Raw genomic sequence first — 23,200 nt, forward strand, 5'->3', positions numbered from 1 at the left:
CAGATATGGACAAGGGTTCCAATTTTCCCATATCCTTACCAACACTTGTTAGTGTGTGTATGTGTGTGTGTGTATGTGTCTTAATAGCCATTCTAATAAGTGTGAAGAGGCACCTCACTGTGGTTCTGGTTTTAGTTTTCTCACCAGCTACTAGAAACAAATTTGATATCCATCTTCAATAGATGTATATATTTTTAGTTTTAGCCCTAGTGGCTTTTTGTTTTTTGACTCACTTCTAAATATATACCAGAGATTCTCAACCAGGGGTGATTTTCATTCCAGTCCTCCCTACTTTTGGCAGCTAGAGACACAACTAACTGAAAGAGAGGGTGCTACTGGCATTTAGTGGGTAGAGCTCAGGAATGATGATAAACATCCTACAATGTACAGGAGAGCCACTTGCAACAACTTGGCCCCAACTGTCAATAGTGCCAAGGTAGGAAACCCTGGATTATAAATTACATTTTATACAATTGTATATATAATATATATATACAATGAACTACTGCTTCTGAATTAAATGATTATTAACATTGTGATGATGCAGAAGGCATAACTTTCTTTTTATAATTACCTATGTATATTCAAATTATATATTTAAATATATTTATTGAATTAGTTGCTAGTTAATTTAATAACCTAAAACACAATGTGAGATGAAAATATTGCCATTACTATTTTCAAAAAATTACCATGTTACTGAAGGAAATAACAAATCCAGGTATTAGGCCTTTCATTAAACCGAAAAATATATACTAGGCTCTCTGTTTGGCACTAGTTACACATAGGTGGAACAGGTGGATATGGTCCCTGTACCCATGGAGCACAAGCCTTACTCATGAATATCTGATGTTAGGCCACACATTTTTAAACAGTTTTTTTTTTTGATGCCTATCCCCTTTTAAGTTGAATAGTTTAAGGAAACAGAAATTCTTATAAAATGGAAAACTTTAATTGTTTAAAGCAAAGGCACAAGTAAACATTTCAGGTTATCATACAATGTTACAATAAGAAATTCCAACAGTAAAATGAAACACATTATAATTTTGCATCTCTATAGTATATCTAATGTATTAGTCTATCCTCTCTTTGGAGTGAAAAGAAGGGGTAGGTAGATCAATGGATTGATGTAAAAAGTTGCATTATAAATAGCATTCACTCCATTTTTAATCAGAAAAATTAATTTCAGTAGAATGAATTAAATTAAAATTAATTTTAAAAACTTACTGTTTCATTAACGACAGAGCAGCAATAATTTTCAGGCTAAAGCTCATTGTTTTCACAAAGTAAATCACTGATTTCATGAAATGTTAGCTGTTGACACTTGGTACTTACACAAAAATCAAGCTGGTCATAAAAGGGCTTTACTAACACACGATTCATACACTCATTTTACTTTAAATCTGAAAATTATAGTGCACTATGTAAAGATAAAGAAGAAAGAGGAACCAAATCATTTCTTATGATGTCAGAAATAAAATACTTTAAAAGGTCTAGACCTTGTTTTCAATCAAAGGCACTATCTGGAGAGTAACAAGCTACATTACATTCCAGAGCTAAGAAAAAGTTGTTTTTTCCTTCCCCAAATAGCCAACCAGTTAGTTAGGACTTGGTGTCTCAATTAGTCATCGAACATTGAATGCTTAATATCTATCAATAAAAAGGGTAGAAATTGTGTAAAGTTACATCTTTGACTTATTTTTCCAGGAAGAAAAAATTTACCACTAATTTTTTAAAAGGCTGTTGAAATATTTTCTTGATCTTTAAGGTCTCTATTTCATCACCTCAATGCAATTTCCATTTTATTCAGGTGACCTGTAGTCTCTCTCAGCATTTCAACCCAGGATGGCAATGACACCAGAAAGTAACTATCCCAAGGGAGTAAGTTATCCTATTACATCCTAAAGGCCAGGAAGATTTTAAACCCTTTTAAGGAGTATTTGAATCAAAGATCTTGAATGAGAAGATTGTCGTTTCTAGTTTTTCATTATCCAAATTACAAGAGTCTCAACAGAGTAAGGTTTACTTACCATGATTCTTTTAACAACTAATTCCTAACCAGAAACAGTACTTAGGAAATTCTTTAAGAATATCTTTCAAAGTTTAGAATTGAAACATGGTTCTAGAAAGATGTTCTTACTTTTAAAGTTAAATTATAACACTGACTCAGTGAAGCATAAAGCATAAACCTAAAGGTCAATCAATGATGCATGCTTTCAAGAACAGTGCTAGGATTCTGGTATTCTTTCCTTTCTTTCTCCATTTCCAAAGGCACAGATACCCTTCCAAATTTGTCTATGGCTTCGAAGACTTTGCAATCTAAAATAGCTGGCACACTCTCCATGTTGAATAGTTGTAAGTACAGGATCCACCAGGAAATTTTAGGTTTCCAAACCATTAGCTCAACAGCAAAAGCAAATGGTTCAGTCTTCTACTTGAGACAAACTGAAGAGGTAAACCTACATTTTAGAGTATCTAAATTAAGGTCTGCAAACTTTCTCTAAAGGGACAGATAATAGATATTTTAAGCTACTCAACTTTGCTACTGTGGCACAAAAGCAGCCACAGACAACATGCAAATGAATAAGCATGGGTATGCGCCAATAAAACTTAGACACTGAAATTTGAAGGTCATATGATTTTCATGTGACACAAAATATTATTATTTTGATTTTTTCCTCAACTCTTTAAAAATGTAAAAATCATTCTTAGCTTGTGCATCATGTGAAAACAGGATGTTGGCTGGAACTGGCTCATGGGCTGGATCATTCGGATTTCTTGATGTGGGGGGTCAAAGCAATCATGTGGCCATGAATCATCTCATTTCACTTGGGCATCAACAGCCTCTAGACTGACAGCAATGAACCCCAAAAGAGAATCCCAAAGGCACCAGTCAGACAATTCTAGGAGTAGTATCTATGTTCATGAGCTGCGTAAAGCTTATGAGTGTTGATACTTGCATATCTATACGTATAGATACATATCTATATAATATATTCAGGAAACAATTTAAATCAAACTTATTTAAATCACATTAGCTGTCAGAAAAGCAGGGAATTGAGAAATTCATTAGCTGAGCCTTTTCAAATGCTTTGGTGTCCCAGCGACTTGGATTAAAATCTTGGCTCTGATTACTTACTAACTTGTGACCACAGGTAAATTACTTAACCACTAGAATTTAGCCTGGAGCTATGGAGACAATAGGCATGTTTTCAATCTTGTTTCTCAAGCAAAACGGCTATAAAGGGTTTGCTGGGAAACTCTTGCCTACGATGCACCGTAAGGCTTAACTCCTTGGTTTAGACAGAAAACTATTTTTGTCTCTTCTGTTCCATTGTGTCATGTAATTTTTTTCTTCTCTGCATGCAACGTATCGTGCAAAACTGTACCTCCATATTTACCGAATTCTACCTTCCTCTTATTCTTGAAGGTTATTTATTTTTTTTCTGTAGGCTGCTGATGAAAATGAGAGTAGAAAGCATCCAGTCAACACATTTTTGTAGTCTTTCCATAGTACAAGTGTAGTTTGGGTGTTTCCTCTAATTTATCAATGACAGGCATTCAGTTTTCTGGGGAAAAAAAGTCTAGATAATAAAGAATTGGTAGGAAAGGATTCTTATGGCTTGCTTTATCTATAGATTAGTAACTAGAGAATCTGAAGATAATGTTCGTAGATTATTTGCAGATACAATTGCTGTGTATTGTGGACCTCAGTCCATTGATTAAATTATATTAAGTAGAATATTAGCACTAAGTAATGTGTGCTATTACCTCTCTAATCATGAAAAATTTATTAGTTACATACACATGAAGTAAAAGATTTCATCAATAGTGTCTTTGAACAAGCATCAGTTATGAATCTGCTAGTGTTGAATGCTAAGCAAAATTCTAAAGCTATTAAAATATTAATGTTTGGTTTTATTTTCAATTTTCTTTTAACCTATTATTTACAGAGGTCCTTTTATAATGCTGAAGGCAGTCATCTTGCAACAGATACATTCTCCACATAAAATGTTCAATGTTGCATGGTGCAGATTTATAAATATGTACAAAAACCCAGTATATTTGTAGTTAACTTACTACTCTGACTGGTAGGCAACATACAGAAGCATCAGGTGCACATAAAAATCTGAAATTAAAACAAAATTTAGAATTCTCAAGACAGATAACCATTAATTTGTGTTTATAAAATTATGTGAAAAAAAGGCTTTGCATTTGGGAATTTTCAATGACCCACTAATAAAGCAGTAATTTTAGTTGAAAAAAAAATTCCCCAAACACAAAAAAACCAAGATAAATCAGATGTATGTCTCGGTCAAATGTGTGTAGACAGCCACCCTGAAAACAAACTGATAAACATAAATATACAATTTGTTCACTGAGCATAAAGTATTGCACAAGAACAGTTTTGTCTGAAGAAAATTCAATTTTCCACAGTTCTGAACTTCAAAATCGTTCCCACATATAGATATAATTGCATTTTCTAAACAAGAAACATTAATATTTAGTAATACTGCTAGAACCTTATTTTTCCCATTAACCATATTCCACTCTACTTTATAGCAATGGTAAGTCAGTGGTGAAGATTTGGCAAAGATAAAAAGGCAGTTAAGATTGTAAAATATATATATTTATATATATATATATATATATATATACATATGAAACAGATATGTTCCAAAAACCCTTAGTCATGATAACTGATCCCTTAAAAAAATCCACAGTCTAGGTCACAGTGATGGTCAGACAGTGGTTGAGTACGACTCGCTTCTCAGGGGCCGCTCCTTTTGAACCACTTCACTGCTCTCTCTGGTCTTCAGCGCACTGTCTTCTGCTTCGCTTTCACTACCATCTGCCACAGTAGGGTCCAAAGACATCAGGCCAGATTTTCTGTGCAAAGGAAAACCAATGCCACTTTCCTGTAAGGAATTACCTATGAACTCTTCATCAGAGGAATGGAATGATTCATCATCTCCTATTAAATGGCTGACGATGTGGATTCCATCAAAAGGGGGTTGGCCGGAGAAGCCCCTCTGGCCTTTTAGGCACCTGAGCTGTTGAAACAAAATCCAAGTTAATATACTCAACTTGGGGAAATATACACACTCCAAGAAAGCAAACATTTCATGTTTAAGTAAGAAGATACCCTGATCTTTTTCCATTTATGGATATAAATAGTAACTACCAATTTTTTAGTGACTCTCATGTGTTACGCAATGAGCAGATAACTTATTTTAATTGAATCACCACAACAGTCCTGTGTGGTTGATTTTATTACCTTCATTTTAGACATTAGGAAATAGAGACTCAGGTAGTGTAGCTTGCTGAGGACACATAGCTAATACCCAAGTTTAGATTCAAATGGAACCTTTGTTATACTAGAGATAACATGAACTCCATGTGCCCATCACTTAATTTCAACATCTAACACATCATGGACAATCTTGTTACAATATGCCTCTCTTGTTCCTGGATTATTTTGAGGTAAATCCCAGCCATCCTATCAGTTCACCTGCAAATATTTCAATGTACATCTGTAGAAGATATGGACTTAATAAAGACAATACTCTGAACTATCACACACACTGTCTTAGAGCATGTCTCCATAATTTTGTGAATGATGATAATGGTTTACAAATCAATAAAATTTGCTAGGAGTCTCCATCCTGTTATAATATCCTAAACACCACCATACCACTATCACTCAATTAGGGCAGAAATGCTTCTTCCCACTATTGATATGTCCTTCTGTGTAGAGGGAAGGCCAGTGATGTATAACATTTTTGCCTTCTCTCCCCTATTCCTCCCAGGGAGAAGGAGTGACTTCTTTCACCAGGGGTAGGGAAGAGGAATGGCACATATTGCTCAGCTCTTTTCCCTCTCTTTCCATCTTTGGGAACCAGGTTCTGTTTCTCTATCCCTGGAATTTTATAGGGCCATACCCTTGTGTGGGAAGGGCTATGCAGATCAAATGCCACCTATTACTCGGGGGGGGGGGGCAAGTCTGACAAATTCTAGAGTTCAGTATTGAAAAACCCATTGTTGCACACATCAAAACCACATTCTCCCAAACCAGTTTTATCAGTATTAAGGGTGATTTCTTTTCATCATCTGCCACTTCTTTGTCTAAATTCCCACAAATTCCCAAACCCACCACCATAGATACTACCACATCCACTATCATATAATTAAGACATCAGCTTCTCCTCAAGGGCTTATGTTTTAAATATAAAATTTAATTTTGATATTATCACCTGTTTATCTCATACACCATGAATTTTCTCCTACGACAAAGTAGAAGAGTTAAAAAAAATCCAAAACAATAAAAACCATTAACTATCAAAATCTACCTTTATTATCAAGAATTTGCTAAAAATATACTCCATGTCTCTTGTCCTTATCATTACTATCAACCTGCAATTTTGTTTCTCCAGGACAAATTCCTGGTCACTATCTTTCGAATCTTGAGATAAAGACAATGTGAAATATTCAGGAAATATTACATACACTTTCAAAACTAACGGTTCTGAGAGTAAAGACATTACAGCTTTGCCATAACACCTCCTAGCTTTCCTGACAGACTTCCAGGAAGAAGTGAAGAAACCCTAGTACTTCCCTGTTGGTATGTGACAATGGGAAACAAGAGGGATGCTGGGACTCAACACAATGATGTCTGCCTCAGGTAAACCTTCAGCCATTAAGAAATTCCTGTGCCCTAGGCTAAGAGAACATCATAGTGAGGTACAATGTAATTTAAGTAAAACCTTCCTCTTTGGCATAGCAGAAGGGATATAAACTTGGATATAAACTTGGAGTTGAATCTTTAGGGAAAGGGCACAGAGCACCACAAAGACCTCTCCGTGGTTGTGATACACACTGCATTACTACAACTGCCACACTCTGATGCAACATCCTATCACCATATTGCAACACATGATTTATAGCTCCAAGTGTAAAATTAAGTCAGTTGATGTCTTCCTTTTTCTTGTCCCCAAACCCTTTTTGAACAAATAATATAGAGCACGTGTCTTCCTTCTTCTTGGCTATAAAGGAGGAGTATGGCGGAGGAACCACAACTTCCCAATTGTTTGGAAAGCTATGCCTTTCTTTGCTCTACCAAAATTTATTGCAATTAAAACACTGTACCCTCATAACAAATGTAATAATCAACCTCAAGTATTATATAAAGTGGACTACAGATTGAAGGGTCATTTATTCAATGTCAAAGGAGATGCAATTATTGCTTCTTTGAGAACTGCTAATGTAGAACAGCGAAGACATCGAGAAATTTTTTGGTGGAAAGAAGAAAACTGTGAAGGTAAGGGACGGTAAAACTGAAGCTATATCCTAGTTATCCCCTGGACCTAGGAGTGTGCATACTGGTTCTGAAAGGGAAGAGGCCTGTGGTAGGCCCTGAAGGTAGACATCTGGGCAAGAAATTCCAGGGTACTGAGTACGCAGAGTATGGTCTCAGAGGGGTTAGACTTCAGGTGCGGATGTCCTCTGGGAGGGCATCCTGTGAAAAGGGGTTTGGCTGGGAGAGGACCAGAGCTGGGCCCTCTGAAGTGCTGTCTTGGTTGCCTGCATCTAAGAGCTTGCCTGCTTACCCTTATTACTAGACTCTTGGGAATTAATTATATTTAAACAACAACAGAGACTTCCCTGGTGGTCCAGTGGTTAAGACGCTGTGCTTCCACTGCAGGGGGCATGGGTTTGATCCCTGGTCGGGGAAACTAGGATCCCGCATGCCGCATGGTGTGGCCAAATAAAAAGAAAGAAAACAACAACAACAAAAAGCAGACAAGTAACCTTCTTAACCCAACCCCCCCAGAAAAACTTTCAGGGATATTACCAATAACAAACTTAGATTAGCATATCTCAAAACATGGCCCACTGATCATTAGGATTAGGATAACCAAGTATGCCTATTAAAAATGTAGAATCGCTCCCCAGATTTAAGGATCCCAAATATGGAGAGTATATTTTTTACAAGCATCCCAGGAGATTTTGATGTATTCAGAGAATCACTGTGGCAGATCCTATGTTCAAACCAAATGGGGCTGACTCAGAAAGGAGTTGATTTACCTGAAATGCAACTATCAATTATGCAGGACAAAAGTGCTCCTGAACTATGAACATCTACCTGTTTGTGTCTGGTATACACAAATGGACACCATCTTTCAGTAGTACAACCAAGCTGTTCTGGGCCAATTCTACTATCTGGCGGTTGAAACAAGGAGCGGTCTGTTGAAACCTCTTTTCCTGAAACTTTCTTCTGGTCTAAGGGTAGAGTCTACGAATGTATATGTTCAAAAAAGCTGAGTAATTTTGATGTACATCCTAGGATAAGGACCACTCTTTAGGCAATTTTTTTTGTTTGGTTTTGTTTGACATCTTTTTTGGGTCAATCACAGGATAAAGAATCTGACAAAAGCTACTGCCTTTTGTCTTGAAAAGTATACATACATACTAGATGGAGCATACCCTTTTGAGGCCCACTGTCTTTCTAATTTTAGGTTAAAGACTATAGGAATATCTTCGTGACACTGGGAACAGCAATGACAAAAACTTCAATTGTGAAATACACTCATATCGTGGAAAAGAAAAAAATGTATTATTTTTCTGGGTGAAATTAGACATAGGTTTTAAAGTCAATGAATGTGCCTAGAAGTACTTTTGAGATTCACCAAGGAAAAAGAGGCACCAGGAGTCTCTGAATTGTATGTAAAGGGATTCAGGAACCTCTGGATTCCCCAAAGAAGAATCTCAGCAGGATCATCCTACAATGACGGTCATAGTCAATGAATCCTACCCAGGCATTCAGAACTTCCTGTCAGATTTTTAAGTTCTTTAGTCTTTTTTATTTTTGGCTGCGTTGGGTCTTCGTTGCTGCGCGCTGGCTTTCTCTAGCTGTGGTGAGTGGGGGCTACTCTTTGTTGTGGTGCACAGGCTTCTCATTTCAGTGGCTTCTCCAGGCACGCGGGCTCAGTAGTTGTGGCCCATGGGCTCTAGAGCACAGGCTCAGTAGTCGTGGCACACGGGCTTAGTTGCTCCGCGGCACGTGGGATCTTCCCAGGCCAGGGCTCGAACCCGAGTACCCTGCATTGGCAGGCAGATTCTTAACCACTGCGCCACCAGGGAAGTCCTTAAGTTCTTTAGTCTTAAAGTTTGCGTAGAGAGTAAAGTATTATCAGACATTTGAGGAAAGCATCTAAGAGAAACCAGAAAAAAAGAAACTAGAAGTTAACAGACTATCTGTGGAGAAGAAAACTTGATGCTGCATCCATGTAAAAAAAAAAAAAAAAAAAGTGATATTCTAAAAAAGGGTCTTAGACATAAATTTCTCTGACCTGAAAGACATGTGCTTTGAAATTGAAAAAGCTGTCAAGTGCCCAGGCCAATGGATAAAAGTAGACCTATACTACAGTACATCACAATAAAATTTCAGGACACTGGGAACAAAGAAAAGACAAAGTATCCAGCCCAAAACAACAAGTTTTACATAAAAGATTAAGAATCAGAATGGTATCAGACAATTACAGCAATGCCTCCAAAATTCTGAGAAAAACAGTTCTAACCTATATTTTAAAAAGTTGTAATTACCTTAAAAATTTTTTTTATACCCATACAAACTATCAATTAAATGTGAGACTAAAATATGAGTTAAAAGCTTAAAGGACTTGAACCGGAATCAGATAAATCCTTTTTATAGTTTATCTTCCATCGTTTTTCTCCCCCCCCCACACCGAAAGGTAGGTGATATGCTCCACCAAAATGAAGTACACCAAGAAAGACATCCTTTTGTTTTTGATCCAGGAAAAAGGAAGTCTAATACAAAAGTGAGGCAGAAGGAATTCCTACAATAATAAAAAAAGCTCCCAAGATGACATCTGTGCAGGCCTCCAGGCAGTCAGACCTCTTTGAAGAAGAACAGCAGGCCAGAGGAAAGATTTCTTCAAGAAGGTGAAATTAGTAGTACACGTAAATTGTTTGAAAAGAAAAGATTAACACATAACAGGAGACTTACACTGTATTAGAGGAGAGTTATGCATAAGAGACCACACCAAGAAAATGAAAACACGAAGACAATCATTTGAATAAATGTACGCAGATAAAATGATCACAATAAGACACTATTTCCATACAATTGAATGCTATTTGGCAATAAAAAGGAATGAAGTAGTGATATATGAATGAACCTCAAAAACATTAAGCTGAGTCAAAGAAGCCAAATATAAAAGACGACATACTGCATGATTCCATTTATATGAAATGTCCAGAACAGGCAAGTCCACAGAGACAGAAAGTAGATTAGTGGCTGCCTGCGACTAGGGAAGTGGGGGGAGGACAAAGGGAATGGCTGAAAATGGACATGAGGTTTCTTTCTGGGGTGATAGAAATATTCCAAAATTAGATTGTGGTTATGGTCACACAACTCTATAAATATACTAAAAGCTACTGAATTTTACACTTAAAATGGAAGAACTTTATGATACGTAAATTATATCTCAATAAACCTGTTTAAAATAACTAGAGCCAGAAAAACAAACTCTCCCCAAAACATTATTTTTCAAACTTCCCTGATAAGACCATCTTGGAAATTTGTTAAAAATAAGATTTTCCAGGCCTGTCTTTGGTCTACACTCTAGAGGAGAGGCCTCTAGGGAAACAACTCAGGAGCTTTAACACACACACACACACACACACACACACACACACACACAAAATGTACCTTTCTTAGGAGTGGACCCCTTCCAAATCTTTGAGTAGGGTCCTGGTTTCTCTCCAAATGACTGAGTCTGTACCAGTAATTCTTTCTGGTTAGAAAGTATCGCATGGTATCACACACATTGGAAAGGTCCCATTAAAGAGATGAAGCGTGTACTAAAAGTATGGAGGCAAGAGAGAGGTCTGAAGAACTGTTAAACAGTTTAATATTAGGCTGCTAGGGGTGTTGGGCAGTGCAAATTGCTAAGTCAAAGAAGTCAATCTGAAAAGGCTAAATACTGTATGATTCCACCCATATAACATTTTGGAAAAGGCAAAATGATGGAGACAGTAAGTAGACCAGTGGTTGCTAGAGGTTCAAAGAGAGAGAAGGAAGAATAAATAGGTAGAGCACAAGAGATTGTTTGGCAGTGCAACGCTTCTGTATGATACTGTAATGGTAGATACAAGCCATCATACATTTGTAAAAACCCACAGAACGTATTGTACAACACAAAGAGTGCATCCTAAAGTAAATAAGGACTTTGGTTAATAATATATCATATATTAGCTTATGTATGACGCTAACACAAGATGTGCATAGGGGAAACTGTGGAAAGGCATTGAGGGGGTGTACCTCTGCATTTTCTGATCAATTTTTCTGTAAGTCTAAGACTGTTCCCCAAAATAAATCTATCAATTAAAAAAAATGAGATGTTCTGTGGTATTCTTCTATGACTACAATGCTATAATATCAAAACTGCTTGAGAAAATTTTGAGAGTATGTTTGTTTCAAGGTAATGTTTAGGCTCGTGTTCTTTAAAAAGATAAAACAAGCACACAGATTTTAAGTGTACAGGTTGATAAACTTTTACTTATGTATATGCCCATGTAACTACCATCTGGATCAAGATACAGAATGCTTCCAACACCCCAGGAGGCTTCCTTGTATCCCTTCTTCTCTGAGTGATAACCCTACATTCCCTCAAAGGTAGCCACTACTCTGACATCTATCACCATAAAATAGTATTGCCTGTTCTCAGACTTAATATAAAGAAACATGTGGTATGTACTCATTTGTGTCTGGCCCCTGTTACTCGACATTATGTTTGTGAGATTCATCTACGGTGGCATGTATAGCAGTTGTTCACTCTTTTTCAGTGCCATGTTGTATTCCACTATGTGAACATATCAAAATTTAACTATCCATTATAATGTTAAACGCTTTCTGGGTTGTCTCCAGCCTACTGCATACAAGGCTGCTAGAAACATTCTTAAATATGTTTTTTTTGCTGAATATAAGCACTCATTTCTCTTGAATATAATTGCTGAGTCATTGTGTTAAGCTCTAGTAAATTGCTAAGCCATTTTCCAAAGTGCTGTAACATAAGCTCTTTAATTTTTGCAAGAAAACTTTTGCCTTACCTTCTGCCAGGTTGGTCGTTAAAGCAAATTAATGGTCCCTTAACGGATCACACTGATTAAATTCATTCCAGGTTCTTATTAGAAAATACAACATTGAATTTTCAGCTGTCCAATCACATTAGCGAAGACATGGAATGTAAACTGGTGGTAGAAGTAAACTGGTGGTAGAAGTGTAAATCGGTAAAAGCACTTTTGAAAATGGTTTGGCAGTATTTACTAAAGTTGACCATCTATCTACATACCCTACACCTAAAATAATCACAGATTACAGTTTGCTTGGGACAAACTATTTTCATTCTCAAAAGTGGCCTGGTTTGAACGATAAATAATAAGTCACCCAGCAATTCCATTCTTAAGTATATGAACAATAGAAATAAATATAATACACTAAAAAAATTTATAACAGGGTTCATAGCAATTTTATTCATAATAACCCCCAATGGAAATAACAGTAGAATGAGTAAATAAGTTATGGTATAGTCATATAATTGACACAATAGAGTAACAAAAATGAATGAACAATTACTGCTACATGGAACAACATAAATCTCACAGTACTGAGCAAAGGAAGCCAAACACAAAATAATCCATTCTGTATGATTTCATTAGTATAAGTTTAAAAACTAGGCAGTGAGTGGAAGAGTGACAAGGAGACTTTTGAAATGCTGGCAAGGTTCTAGTTCTTGACCTTGGTGGAAGGTTAAATGGGCATGTTCATTTTTGTGATAATTCATCAAGCTGGACACTTAGGATTTATGCATTTTTCTGTATATATCTTACACTTAAATTAAAATGTCTATTATTAAATAAAAGTCCAAGAACTAATTATTTTAACTGTTAGATTGAATCATACGATATTGCCATTTTTGTAAGTGAAAGTCAAGCATCAGCAATTTCATTTGGCTTAATTAACCTAATTTTTGGTTATTTTTGTATTATATGTATTCATACAAACTGCCTCAAAATCTTTAGGGAACAAGGAGGGGTATAAATCTAAAAACAAGCATTATCCACCATGCATATTAAGTTTCTTAGTTTCAATTATTTGTTTAGTTGTATCCCAAGACTAGGTGATCAATAAAGCCTCTCAAATATGCTTCTAAATTTATCTGTAGCTTGACCATTTTGATAATAAATTAGTTACATTCACCAGAACAAAACCCCCAAATAATCCTATAACAAAAAAATCAAAATTGCTTCTTTTATTTTTGAAAGTATTTTTTTTGTTTTCCAGTATTATTTTGATATTACTACTTTAAAATATTAGCATTTTTACAAACCATATTTATAACTTTTATAACATTCTAAATAAATCAACAGGCATAAATATATTCACACATACCTTAATATTGTAGTGATTCACACACACATGTATATTTGACTTTTTATTATTATTACTATTATTATTATTATTATTATTATTGGCCGTGCTGCACAGGCATGACGGATCTTAGTTCCCTGACCAGGAATCCAACCCGCACCCCCTCTAGTAGAAGCATGGAGTCTTTACCACTGGGCCGCCAGGGAAGTCCCTGAGTTTATATTAATAGATATGTTTTTTCCAAATGATATGATTTAACACTGGAATTAAATATTTAAAATCAGTACTGTCTGGAAAAATATGGAATGGTTGGTTGCTGTACATATATTTTACCTCTTGTTAGCTCCTGATGATGGGGATTATTTCTTAATCATTTTTGTATCCTAAAACTTAGCATTCTGACTTGACCAGAGTAGGCACCTAAGAATGTTGAAGAACTACACTGAAAAGACAGCAGGATTCTTGAAAAAACCCTGGGGTACTGATTATTCATCCTGTCCTTTTAAATGCTGAATGAGAATACTAATAAGCAGACAGATGAAAGTGCTAATATACAAAATCCAAATAATGTACTGTTTCTTACCTGATGTGGATTGCTTCATCATGTTATGCATTAAGAGACAGAGTAAAAAAAAAGTAAAAACATATAGAATTTATTTAAATAATACTTAAGACATTCTGATATACTCATTACAACTTAAAAAGTTAACAAAATCTTAACCTCTCACTATCAACAAAGAGTTTGGACTTAAGGATTTCTCTGCATGTATTAAGCAATGCTGACCCAAGAAAGCATTTAATAATTAGAAAAGGAAAGTGATAAGCTAAGATATTGTACAACTTATAAAGAATAAAGCACAAAATGCACTATAGGTAATAAGAAAACAGGAAACTGTCATGTTCATAGTCTGATGAACGTAGGTTTTGACAGGAAACAGCAGAGTTTCTAACTGTATGACAGTAAAAGTACAAACACTAAAAAAGAGTATTAAAGACTATTACAGTTGTTTCACAGAAAAATTATATTAAAATTTTAAAGCAAGGAAAACCTGCAGGGGTGAATATTCTGAAGCCCCAAGGGACTTCATAATCATTAAGGATATAGAAGTATTTTCTGTAATTTTTCCTTAGTCTACTTCATTCGCTAAACAACTAAAGGTTAAGATAGAAGTTTCTTTTGTAAAACAGAGAAGTGTGATAGTTTTAGAGACATACAGCTTTTAAATATAACTTCTTAATAAATAACAGGAAAATCTGTCCTAAGAAAACTTGATCATTTGGGCTAGTGACCATGTAAACAGAGGACACAACATGTTCTCTATGTGTTTGCTTTCTTTCTGCACATTATAGAACAGTGGTAACTTGAAAAATGTTAGAGTTGATTTTATAGTTGATTTTAAAGAGACACAACAGGTTATTCTCCCTCCATTTTCAACATGTAGAGGTAACAGAATTAATAATGAACACTTATATTTATATGATGCTTTACAGTTAAAACTGCTTCCATGTATATTATTTCAAGTTAAAAATTTTTCCCAGTGTGTATGCTTGGAGGTTGAATTGTGCAGGCAACTACTACTTTCTGAGATTCAGAAGAATAATAAGAAGGACTGCACTGAGTATTTTGAAAGACAATCAATCCACAACAAAGTGGAAAAAAGTCATCCACACACCAAAAAAACCCCTAACCAAATGAACTTTGATCGCTACTAGACAGGGTTTAAACCATTGAAGTGAGTCATGTGATACCAAGTGAACTGCAAAACAGTTGCAGTAAGTTTCCAAGACTGAGTCATATCAGATTATAAAAGCTCCTATTTGTACATTTGGGTTTGTATAATCAATCTTTGTAAAACACAGAGCTATAGCTTTTAAAGCTAAACGTAACATTTCTATAAGTGATGTATAATATATATATATATACATATATATATGGGCAGATGTACATAAAGTCCAATAACATAGATTTGTGTTTCTAAGTTATAAAGGCTTTACTCTTTTTTCCCAAAGTTTAATCAGTGATTTTGTTGGATTCCTTACAGAATAATTTTAATAGTTTTCCTTATTTTCAAAATTTAAAATAAATGTCAATGGGAAATAATACACTACATTTATTCTCAATTATACACACAACAAAGATTAAAACTAGCGATAATGTGCCCGTCTGGGTAGCTCAGCTGGTGCTGGGGACGGAGGTCGGCTCCCACCCTCTGCCCGCGAGCTCGGGCACAGCGGGCAGCCCGCCCGGCCTCCCACGGGCTGAGGGGGTGACACTTCCAGCTTTAGGTCCAGAAGAGAGTGGCATTCAGAACACAGGTCACTCGTTCAGACAACAGAGCTAGTGTAGACCAAGTCCTAAGTGTGACAGGGAATGACCTAGGAAACTTTGGGTTTTTGAAGTCAATTCTTAATGTTCTATATTGTTAATATCTTGAAAATTTGTTAAATGTTGAAAGCCTTATTACTATTTTCAGATCCTTTCAATAAACAGGCTTGTTTAAAAACAAAAACACCCAAAAAACTAGCGATAAACATAAACAGCCAAAATTCAGTAATTACCTACAGTAATTAAAAATCAGATTAAGTTTAAAAATTCAAGAATTTTATTGAAATAATATAGACAATGCTGAAAATGTATTTGGTTTTAATATATGTAAATCATTTTTTAAAAACTGATAAAACACTTAAAATTTTAAAAATATATAGATTCTATGTTAAATGTATAAAATGCAATAGTTAAAACCTACATTATTAGAAGCAAAGAAAAAAAGTACATACCCACATTAATAAGTGAAAAAGGAGAAAAGTAAGGTTTGGAACTGAAGAAATTTATACTGTGCATTTGTTACCAGAGAAGGAGAGAGGGGGAAGAAATAAAAGTCATTTACAAAGAACTCTTAATCTTTCTGTAGCACATACTTAGATTTATCCAGTACACTTGGGCAAACAAAATGAAACTGCCATTGCCCTCTTCCTGGCAGCTGACACATCTTGATAAAATTGAAACCATTAACATTATTTAGAAGGTACTCTAATGTCAATGGTGATGAGGTTAGGAATATATGAGGTTCTATGTAAATTTATGACCAATTACAGGAAATAAATCACTTCACACTTGTTTCACTCTGAACTTTTAAAGCTACATCAAAGTACCACGTACATTTCATATGATTTAACCTTTAGCTGGAGCACTGAAAAAAATTCAAACCTTTAGCAAAACATCCTCATAAAAACGAAGCATTTCTTTTCTATCTGGATTGAATTCTTAAGAGGAATTATTCTTCTCTAAAACTAAATCATGGGTTTTATCAGTCCATCCAATCAGCCAAATTTTGAATCATTTATCTGATAAGGGATTAGTGTCTAGAATATATAAAGAATTCTTACAACTCAATTATAAAAAGACTACCCAGTTTGAACTGGGCAAAGGGTCTGAGTAGATATTTCTCTAAAGAAGATATAAATGGCCAATAAACATAGGGAAAGACGCTCAATGTCATAAACCATCAGGAGAATACAAATCAAAACCAAAATGATATGACATTTACACTTACTAGGATAGCTATAAAAAAAGAGAGAGAATAACAAGTATTGGCAAAGATGTGAAGAAACTAGAACCCTCATAAACAGCCAGCGGGAATATACAATGGTACAGCTTCTTTGGAAAACAGTATGGCAGTTCCTCAAATGGTTAAGCATAGAGTTACCACATGACCCAGCAATTTCATTACTAAGTATACATTCAATACAAATGAAAATATGCTCACAAAGAAACCTGTACATAAATGCTTGCAGCAGCATTATTTATAATAGCCCCAAAGTGGGAACAACCCAAATGTCCATCAACTGATGCACAGATATAAATTATGGTATATCCATATGAAGGAATATTATTAGGCAATAAGAAGGAATGAAGTACTGATACATGCTACTATTTACATGGATGAACTTTGAAAACATTATGCTAAGTACCAGAAACCAGTCACAGATGACCACATATTGTATAATTCCATTAAATGAAATGTCCAGAATAGGGAAATCAATAGGGACAGAAGGTAGATTAGTGTTTGCCTAGAGCTGGGGGACGGGAACTCGGGGGAAATGAGGAGTGACTGCTAATGGGAATGTGATTAATTTTTGAGTGATAAAAATGTTCTGAAATTTATTGTGGTGATGACTGCACAACTGTGAATACATAAAAAACTACTGGATTGCACATTTTAAATGGGTGAACTGTACTGTATGTGAATTAAAGCTCAAAAAAGCTGTTATATATATATAAATGTATTAAATATCTACATCTATATATATATTTACATATATCAGACAGCCATTTTGTGGATATGTTTTCAATGGAGATATTGCCAGACTGAAAAGAAATAATTTTCTATTTAGGAAATGCAGAAATTTTAATTGATTAAAAAAATTCACCAACAATATTAACCTTTAACATCTAGTTTTTTCTCAACAGAAAAAGAAATGATGGCTACCTTCTACAGTTTCATTTTAAACAGGCAGAAAATATTTGCAATAAAATGTTTACTCCTTTAGACTGAAGTTAAAGGAGATGAATGCATTTATAGTTATTTACTTTCTTCAGAAACTAAAACTCCTGATGGAAAAATAATTTTAAATATATACTATATATATATATATATATATATATATATATATATATATGGCTACACACCCACACTATTTTATCACTGAACACAAAATAAGCTTTCAAACAGACAAGGTTAGTATCCCTTTCTTCCTCATTCAGAGGTGCTCACAGGCTGCTTAGTTAAGATTGGGTACTTGCAAACCACATGACCTCACGAATGCTATCTTATCATATCACAGGTTCCTCACACTGACCACAACAACTTAAATCAGACAGGCAGGAAAGGAGCACTGAGTCTTTGACAAGTATTATTGGTATGACATTTTCAGCTGTTCAGCTTGTGGGGAGTGAAAATCTGATTATCTCACGTCCAACTGCATCTGTGAGATATGGTCCATGAAAAGCACATGATTTACTGCACTAAAGACTTCCAACCACAATGTAAAATTTTTAGTTTTTGTAAATCAGAGAGAGTTAGCTATTCATCTTTTATCGATTTTCCTTTAATCGACACAGTAAATTTATGGAGCACATTTTCAAATGTTCCTAGTTTGAAAAACTGTCAATACTATGTTACTGTTTCTTTTTTTTTTTTTTCTGCGGTACGCGGGCCTCTCACTGTTGTGGCCTCTCCCGTTGCAGAGCACAGGCTCCGGACGCGCAGGCTCAGTGGCCATGGCTCATGGGCCCAGCCGCTCCGCGGCACGTGGGATCTTCCCGGACCGGGGCACAAACCCGTGTCCCCTGCATTGGCAGGCTGACTCTCAACCACTGTGCCACCAGGGAAGCCCTGTTACTGTTTCTTTTAAAAACTAGCATTTTAAAATTGAATTACGTGATGCAAAAAAAAAAAAAAAAGTTTTTAAAAATGACTGACTATATTTCAAAATCTTAGTGTAGTTGAAGAAACTGGACTAATACTTAAGAATACAGCACTAAAAAACAAGTGTGAAGTACTGGATAGCTTGGTGAATAATAGCACAAGAATACCTAAATTAGATTGAAAAGATTCAAATTGGCTCTGAAATGCATCATTTGAACCAAGGCCTTAAAAGGAAAATAACTCATAACATAATCAAGGAAGAAGATTGTATTTTATGGATTTCCTCTTGTTTGATTAAGAAAGCTTTACCCTCAGCCATCAGATCAATCTCTACAAATGATTTCTTCACTACCACACACTAAAAACAGACTGATCAGGGGAAGGCTCTCTCTGGTTTCAGAGGTGTCCCTCTTTACTGATTTCCCTCCTACTTTTTTAGCTGTTCCTTCCTTACTTGCTCTCTACATGCCTCCAAACCTTTGCATATGATGGCTTCTCTACCTGAAATATCCTTCTACTTTCCTTTTCCTGGTTATCTTCTATTCTTCCTTCAATACAGAGTTTAGGCAGCCCCACGCCCAGATGCTTCCTCACGTTTCTGGGCCGTGGTACCATACGGTTCTACCACAGCACTGCCCATACTGACTGGCTCTCCCTACCAGTCTGAATTCCTTAACAATTGGGACTATGACTTTTCTACATCTAGCACAGGACTGGGATGGAAAGGACTTTAAAGATCATTTAGTATAACTGTTTTGGGATGTAGAAACTGAGGGAAAGCCTGAGGCATGCCTGGGAGCTAAAAGATGTCCAAATGTTCACTGAATGAATGTATGAAGTAAACTGGCATCCTAAGGTCACACAGCTAATCAGTGGCAGAACTAGGCCTACAATCCAGGATGACAGTTTCTCAACCACCTGCCGTAAGATGGAGAGCAAAGACACAAAATTCAGAAACAAAACTAAACTTATCAAATGAAAAAACCCAAAGAACAACAAACAAAATCCGGAAATGCTATTAAGAACCTGATAAATTGCATGGATATTTATTTTTCCCCTCTTCTCTATTTTATGAATGTGTTTAGCAGTAGTGACATGATAGTGAAGGAGAAAGTAAGAGGTGAAGAGTAGGGATAATCAGCTTTCAAATAAATGAAGGAAATTAAAAAACTGAATACTGAAGTCTTGAAACCTGAGTATATGAGTAAATTCACTGGATTTAAAAATCATAGCTCATTTTGGTTGCCCCGTATCAGGTTGAATGAAATCTTCAAGCACACCTTATTAGTATCATTCTAAATGTCAACAAGGAATACCGTAGTCATGCTAAAACCTTAGTGGCATCATACATATGATTGAAATGGCTTTAGGCATTTATATCTTATTTTCCTCATGTCTTAGATCTAAGAGTATACTATTAGATGGCCTCTTCGTGGGAAGGCTGAAAGCAAGTCTCTTCCACCCCTATTGAATTAAATCTGTTTAAGAACTGCTGTAAGTAACTATAAAAACTGTCACTCTAGGCTTTATAGTTAGCTCCATTTCCTTTAAAAAAATGCTTATTATCATCTACCTTTATTTCTCATAACCCAAGTGGTATTTGACATGCAGTTTCCCTTGAAGTGGTTTCTTGTGAGGTATGTTTCCAATCTAATAGTCATAAGAGTAATTGTTGGGACCATTTATTAAGCAATTTACAGATCAGTACAGTTGTCCCTCAGTGTCCAAGGGAGATTGGTTCCAGGACCCTGTGGATACCAAAATCCACAGATGCTCAAGTCCCTCATAGAAAATGGTGTAGTATTTGCATATAACCTGTGCACATCCTCCTGTATAATTTAAGTAATCTCTAAATTAGTTATAATACCTAATACAATGTAAATGCTATGTAAATAGTTGTAAATACAATGTAAATACTATGTAAATAGTTGCATGTGTGACAAATTCAGGTTTTGCTTTTTGAAACTTTCTGGAATATTTCTTTTTCGAATATTTTCAATCTGAGGTTGGCGGGATCCACGGATATGGAACCCGCGGATGGTGAGGGCCGACTATACTAATAAACACTGTTTCACTACCTTACATTTGAAAATCCAGCTATACTCATTTGATGTAAAGTACTATTAGTGCCAGAAAATGCAAAAATGCTCAAAGAGTAATGGGTTTGTAAAGAAAAAAAAAGATACTGAAGCTAGCCTTAAAGAGCTCCCACTGGTCAAATTCAGGACAATCTGAACACCATGAGAACTAACTGAATCCATCAGTTTATGGTACTGCGTCAGGACTTTTGAAAGACTCTAAGAAATATAAGGCTGAATAAGACAACTTTTGCCATCAAGGAATGCACAGCTTAGCTTGCCCTGGAGCATCAAGGACAGTATAACAGCCACTAATTAAAATAAATGAAATTAAGTGCTGCGTTTGCTCCCATTTCTGAACTATCAAGTATTATCAGTACAACCACATAGTCTTTATCAAATTAACTGTTCTGCTTCTTCCCATCAGACTGTAAATTCCTTGAGAGAAGGACTACACTGTACTTCCTATAGTGTCTGGCACCATATCAGAAAAAATTCCACCTGACACAGCTTAATATCCAAGTCTGACTTTACACTTCTAACGGGTTCTGTTCCTTGGCCAATGTGATATTATCTCTTTAGGATATTTACTTGGTCCTTAATTCTGAGTACTTGGTCCTTAATTCAGATCTAAAACCCTAGTTCTAGATTGCTTCTGTATTCTCTAAATTGGCTGCTCACCCAGAGTTTATCCTAGAAATCTCATTACAAACCCTTCTAGAGGCATGTCCTACTTCAGTCAATATTCCTAAGAGTCTTCTTTCCTTGGTATCTCATCTTTTCTATGTTCTAATTTCTTTTCCTGCCTTGTTTTCTTTTTTTCTTTAATTTATATTGGAATATAGTTGATTTACAATGTTGTGTTAGTTTTAGGTGTACAGCAAATTGTTTTATATTTTTAATTTTTCTTTCCTAAGTGATTTCATTATCTCACTCTCTCCTACCAGACCTTTTTTTTCATATTCTCATGATTCAACTCCAATTCCTTAATGAAATTACCATCATTAGAAACACATTTTTCATTGACAAATTAAAAAATCTCTTTTTACCTACAGTAGGAACAGGATACACAGATGCATGTAATTAGGTAGAAAACACTCTTTTTATGAATGTAACATAAAACTAGAAAATGGTCTAAAAGTCTTGAATAAAAGTAAGGTATCCTGTGTGAGATTATTACAGATTTCTTTATATGAATGTGGTATTTCTTTTTGGAGGCAAAGAATGAATGGAAAGACATATATCCCTGGAGATTAAAAGAAAAATTAATCTAGAAACAATTGCTGGAAGTTTGGTCACCAGTTAAATATCAAACTCATATATATATATATATATTTTTTCTATATATGTATCTCTGAAAATCATATATATATGATTTTCAGATTATTTTCCATTATAGGTTACTACAAGATATTGAGTATAGCTCCCTGTGCTATACAGTAGATCCCTGTTGTTACCTAGTGTATATATAGTAATGTGTATATGTTAATTCCAAACTCCTAATTTCTCTCCCCCTTTCCCCTTTGGTAACCGTAAGTTTGTTTTCTATGTCTGTGAGTCTATTTCTGTTTTGTAAGTAAGTTCATTTGTATCATTTTTTAAGATTCCACATATAAGTGATATCATATATTTGTCTTTCTCTAAATAACAGACTCTTGAAACAGAATGTATTGAATAGCTAAGCTAACTTACATCCTTGAGTAAGCTTGTATTTCTTAAATAATATGTATATATAAAATTGGGTTGACTATTTTTACCTGGTTTCTAGAAATGTCAGATTTGGCTAAAAAATCTCAGTTGCCTCTGTTTTCAGAAAATCATCTAATATTTAAAATTTAAGATTTTAGTGGTAACCACTGGAAACTGAAGCAGAATCTGAAGGGTCAAGTCCCCAGTCTCAGATCAAATAAAAGTTCAGATCCTGAAGCTGAAGGAAAAGTAAAGAATACTAAGTGAGAGTAGATTTCTACTATCTAGACACTGGGTTCTCATCTGAGAGAGGTAGTTAATTTTAATTCAATTAAACATCTATGAAACTCCTACTCTATCTACCATGAGACAGCTAAATTGGTCGGCAGGACTGGTAGGGCAGTGGGATGTAGTAAGTCAGAGGCCAGAGCTCCTGGGCAGTAGTTCCGTCTCTGCCACCAAAAAGCTGTGCAACTTTGGGTAAGTCCCTTTAAGTCTTGGGCCCTCAGCTTCCTCATTTACCAAGTGAAAAACTAGATAAACTTTAAGAA

At 35.3% G+C, this 23,200-nt stretch overlaps 1 protein-coding gene across 8 annotated transcripts in view; it reads right to left on the minus strand.

Moving 5' to 3' along the window:
- Positions 1 to 934: 934 nt before the first annotated feature.
- EVI5 (ecotropic viral integration site 5) overlaps positions 935 to 23,200 on the minus strand; it is a 204,061-nt gene continuing 181,795 nt past the window's right edge. For all 8 annotated transcript variants that reach the window (XM_027114338.1, XM_027114337.1, XM_027114336.1 and 5 more), the window contains one exon: positions 935 to 5,054. In XM_027114338.1, the coding sequence (XP_026970139.1) occupies positions 4,743 to 5,054 (312 nt within the window). In that variant the 3' untranslated portion in view covers positions 935 to 4,742. The remainder of the gene's footprint in view (positions 5,055 to 23,200) is intronic.

Source organism: Aethalodelphis obliquidens, unplaced genomic scaffold (genome assembly GCF_003676395.1).
Source record: "Aethalodelphis obliquidens isolate GAN/ISIS:26980383/991018 unplaced genomic scaffold, ASM367639v1 scaffold13, whole genome shotgun sequence".
Classification (NCBI taxonomy): Eukaryota; Metazoa; Chordata; class Mammalia; order Artiodactyla; family Delphinidae; genus Aethalodelphis; species Aethalodelphis obliquidens.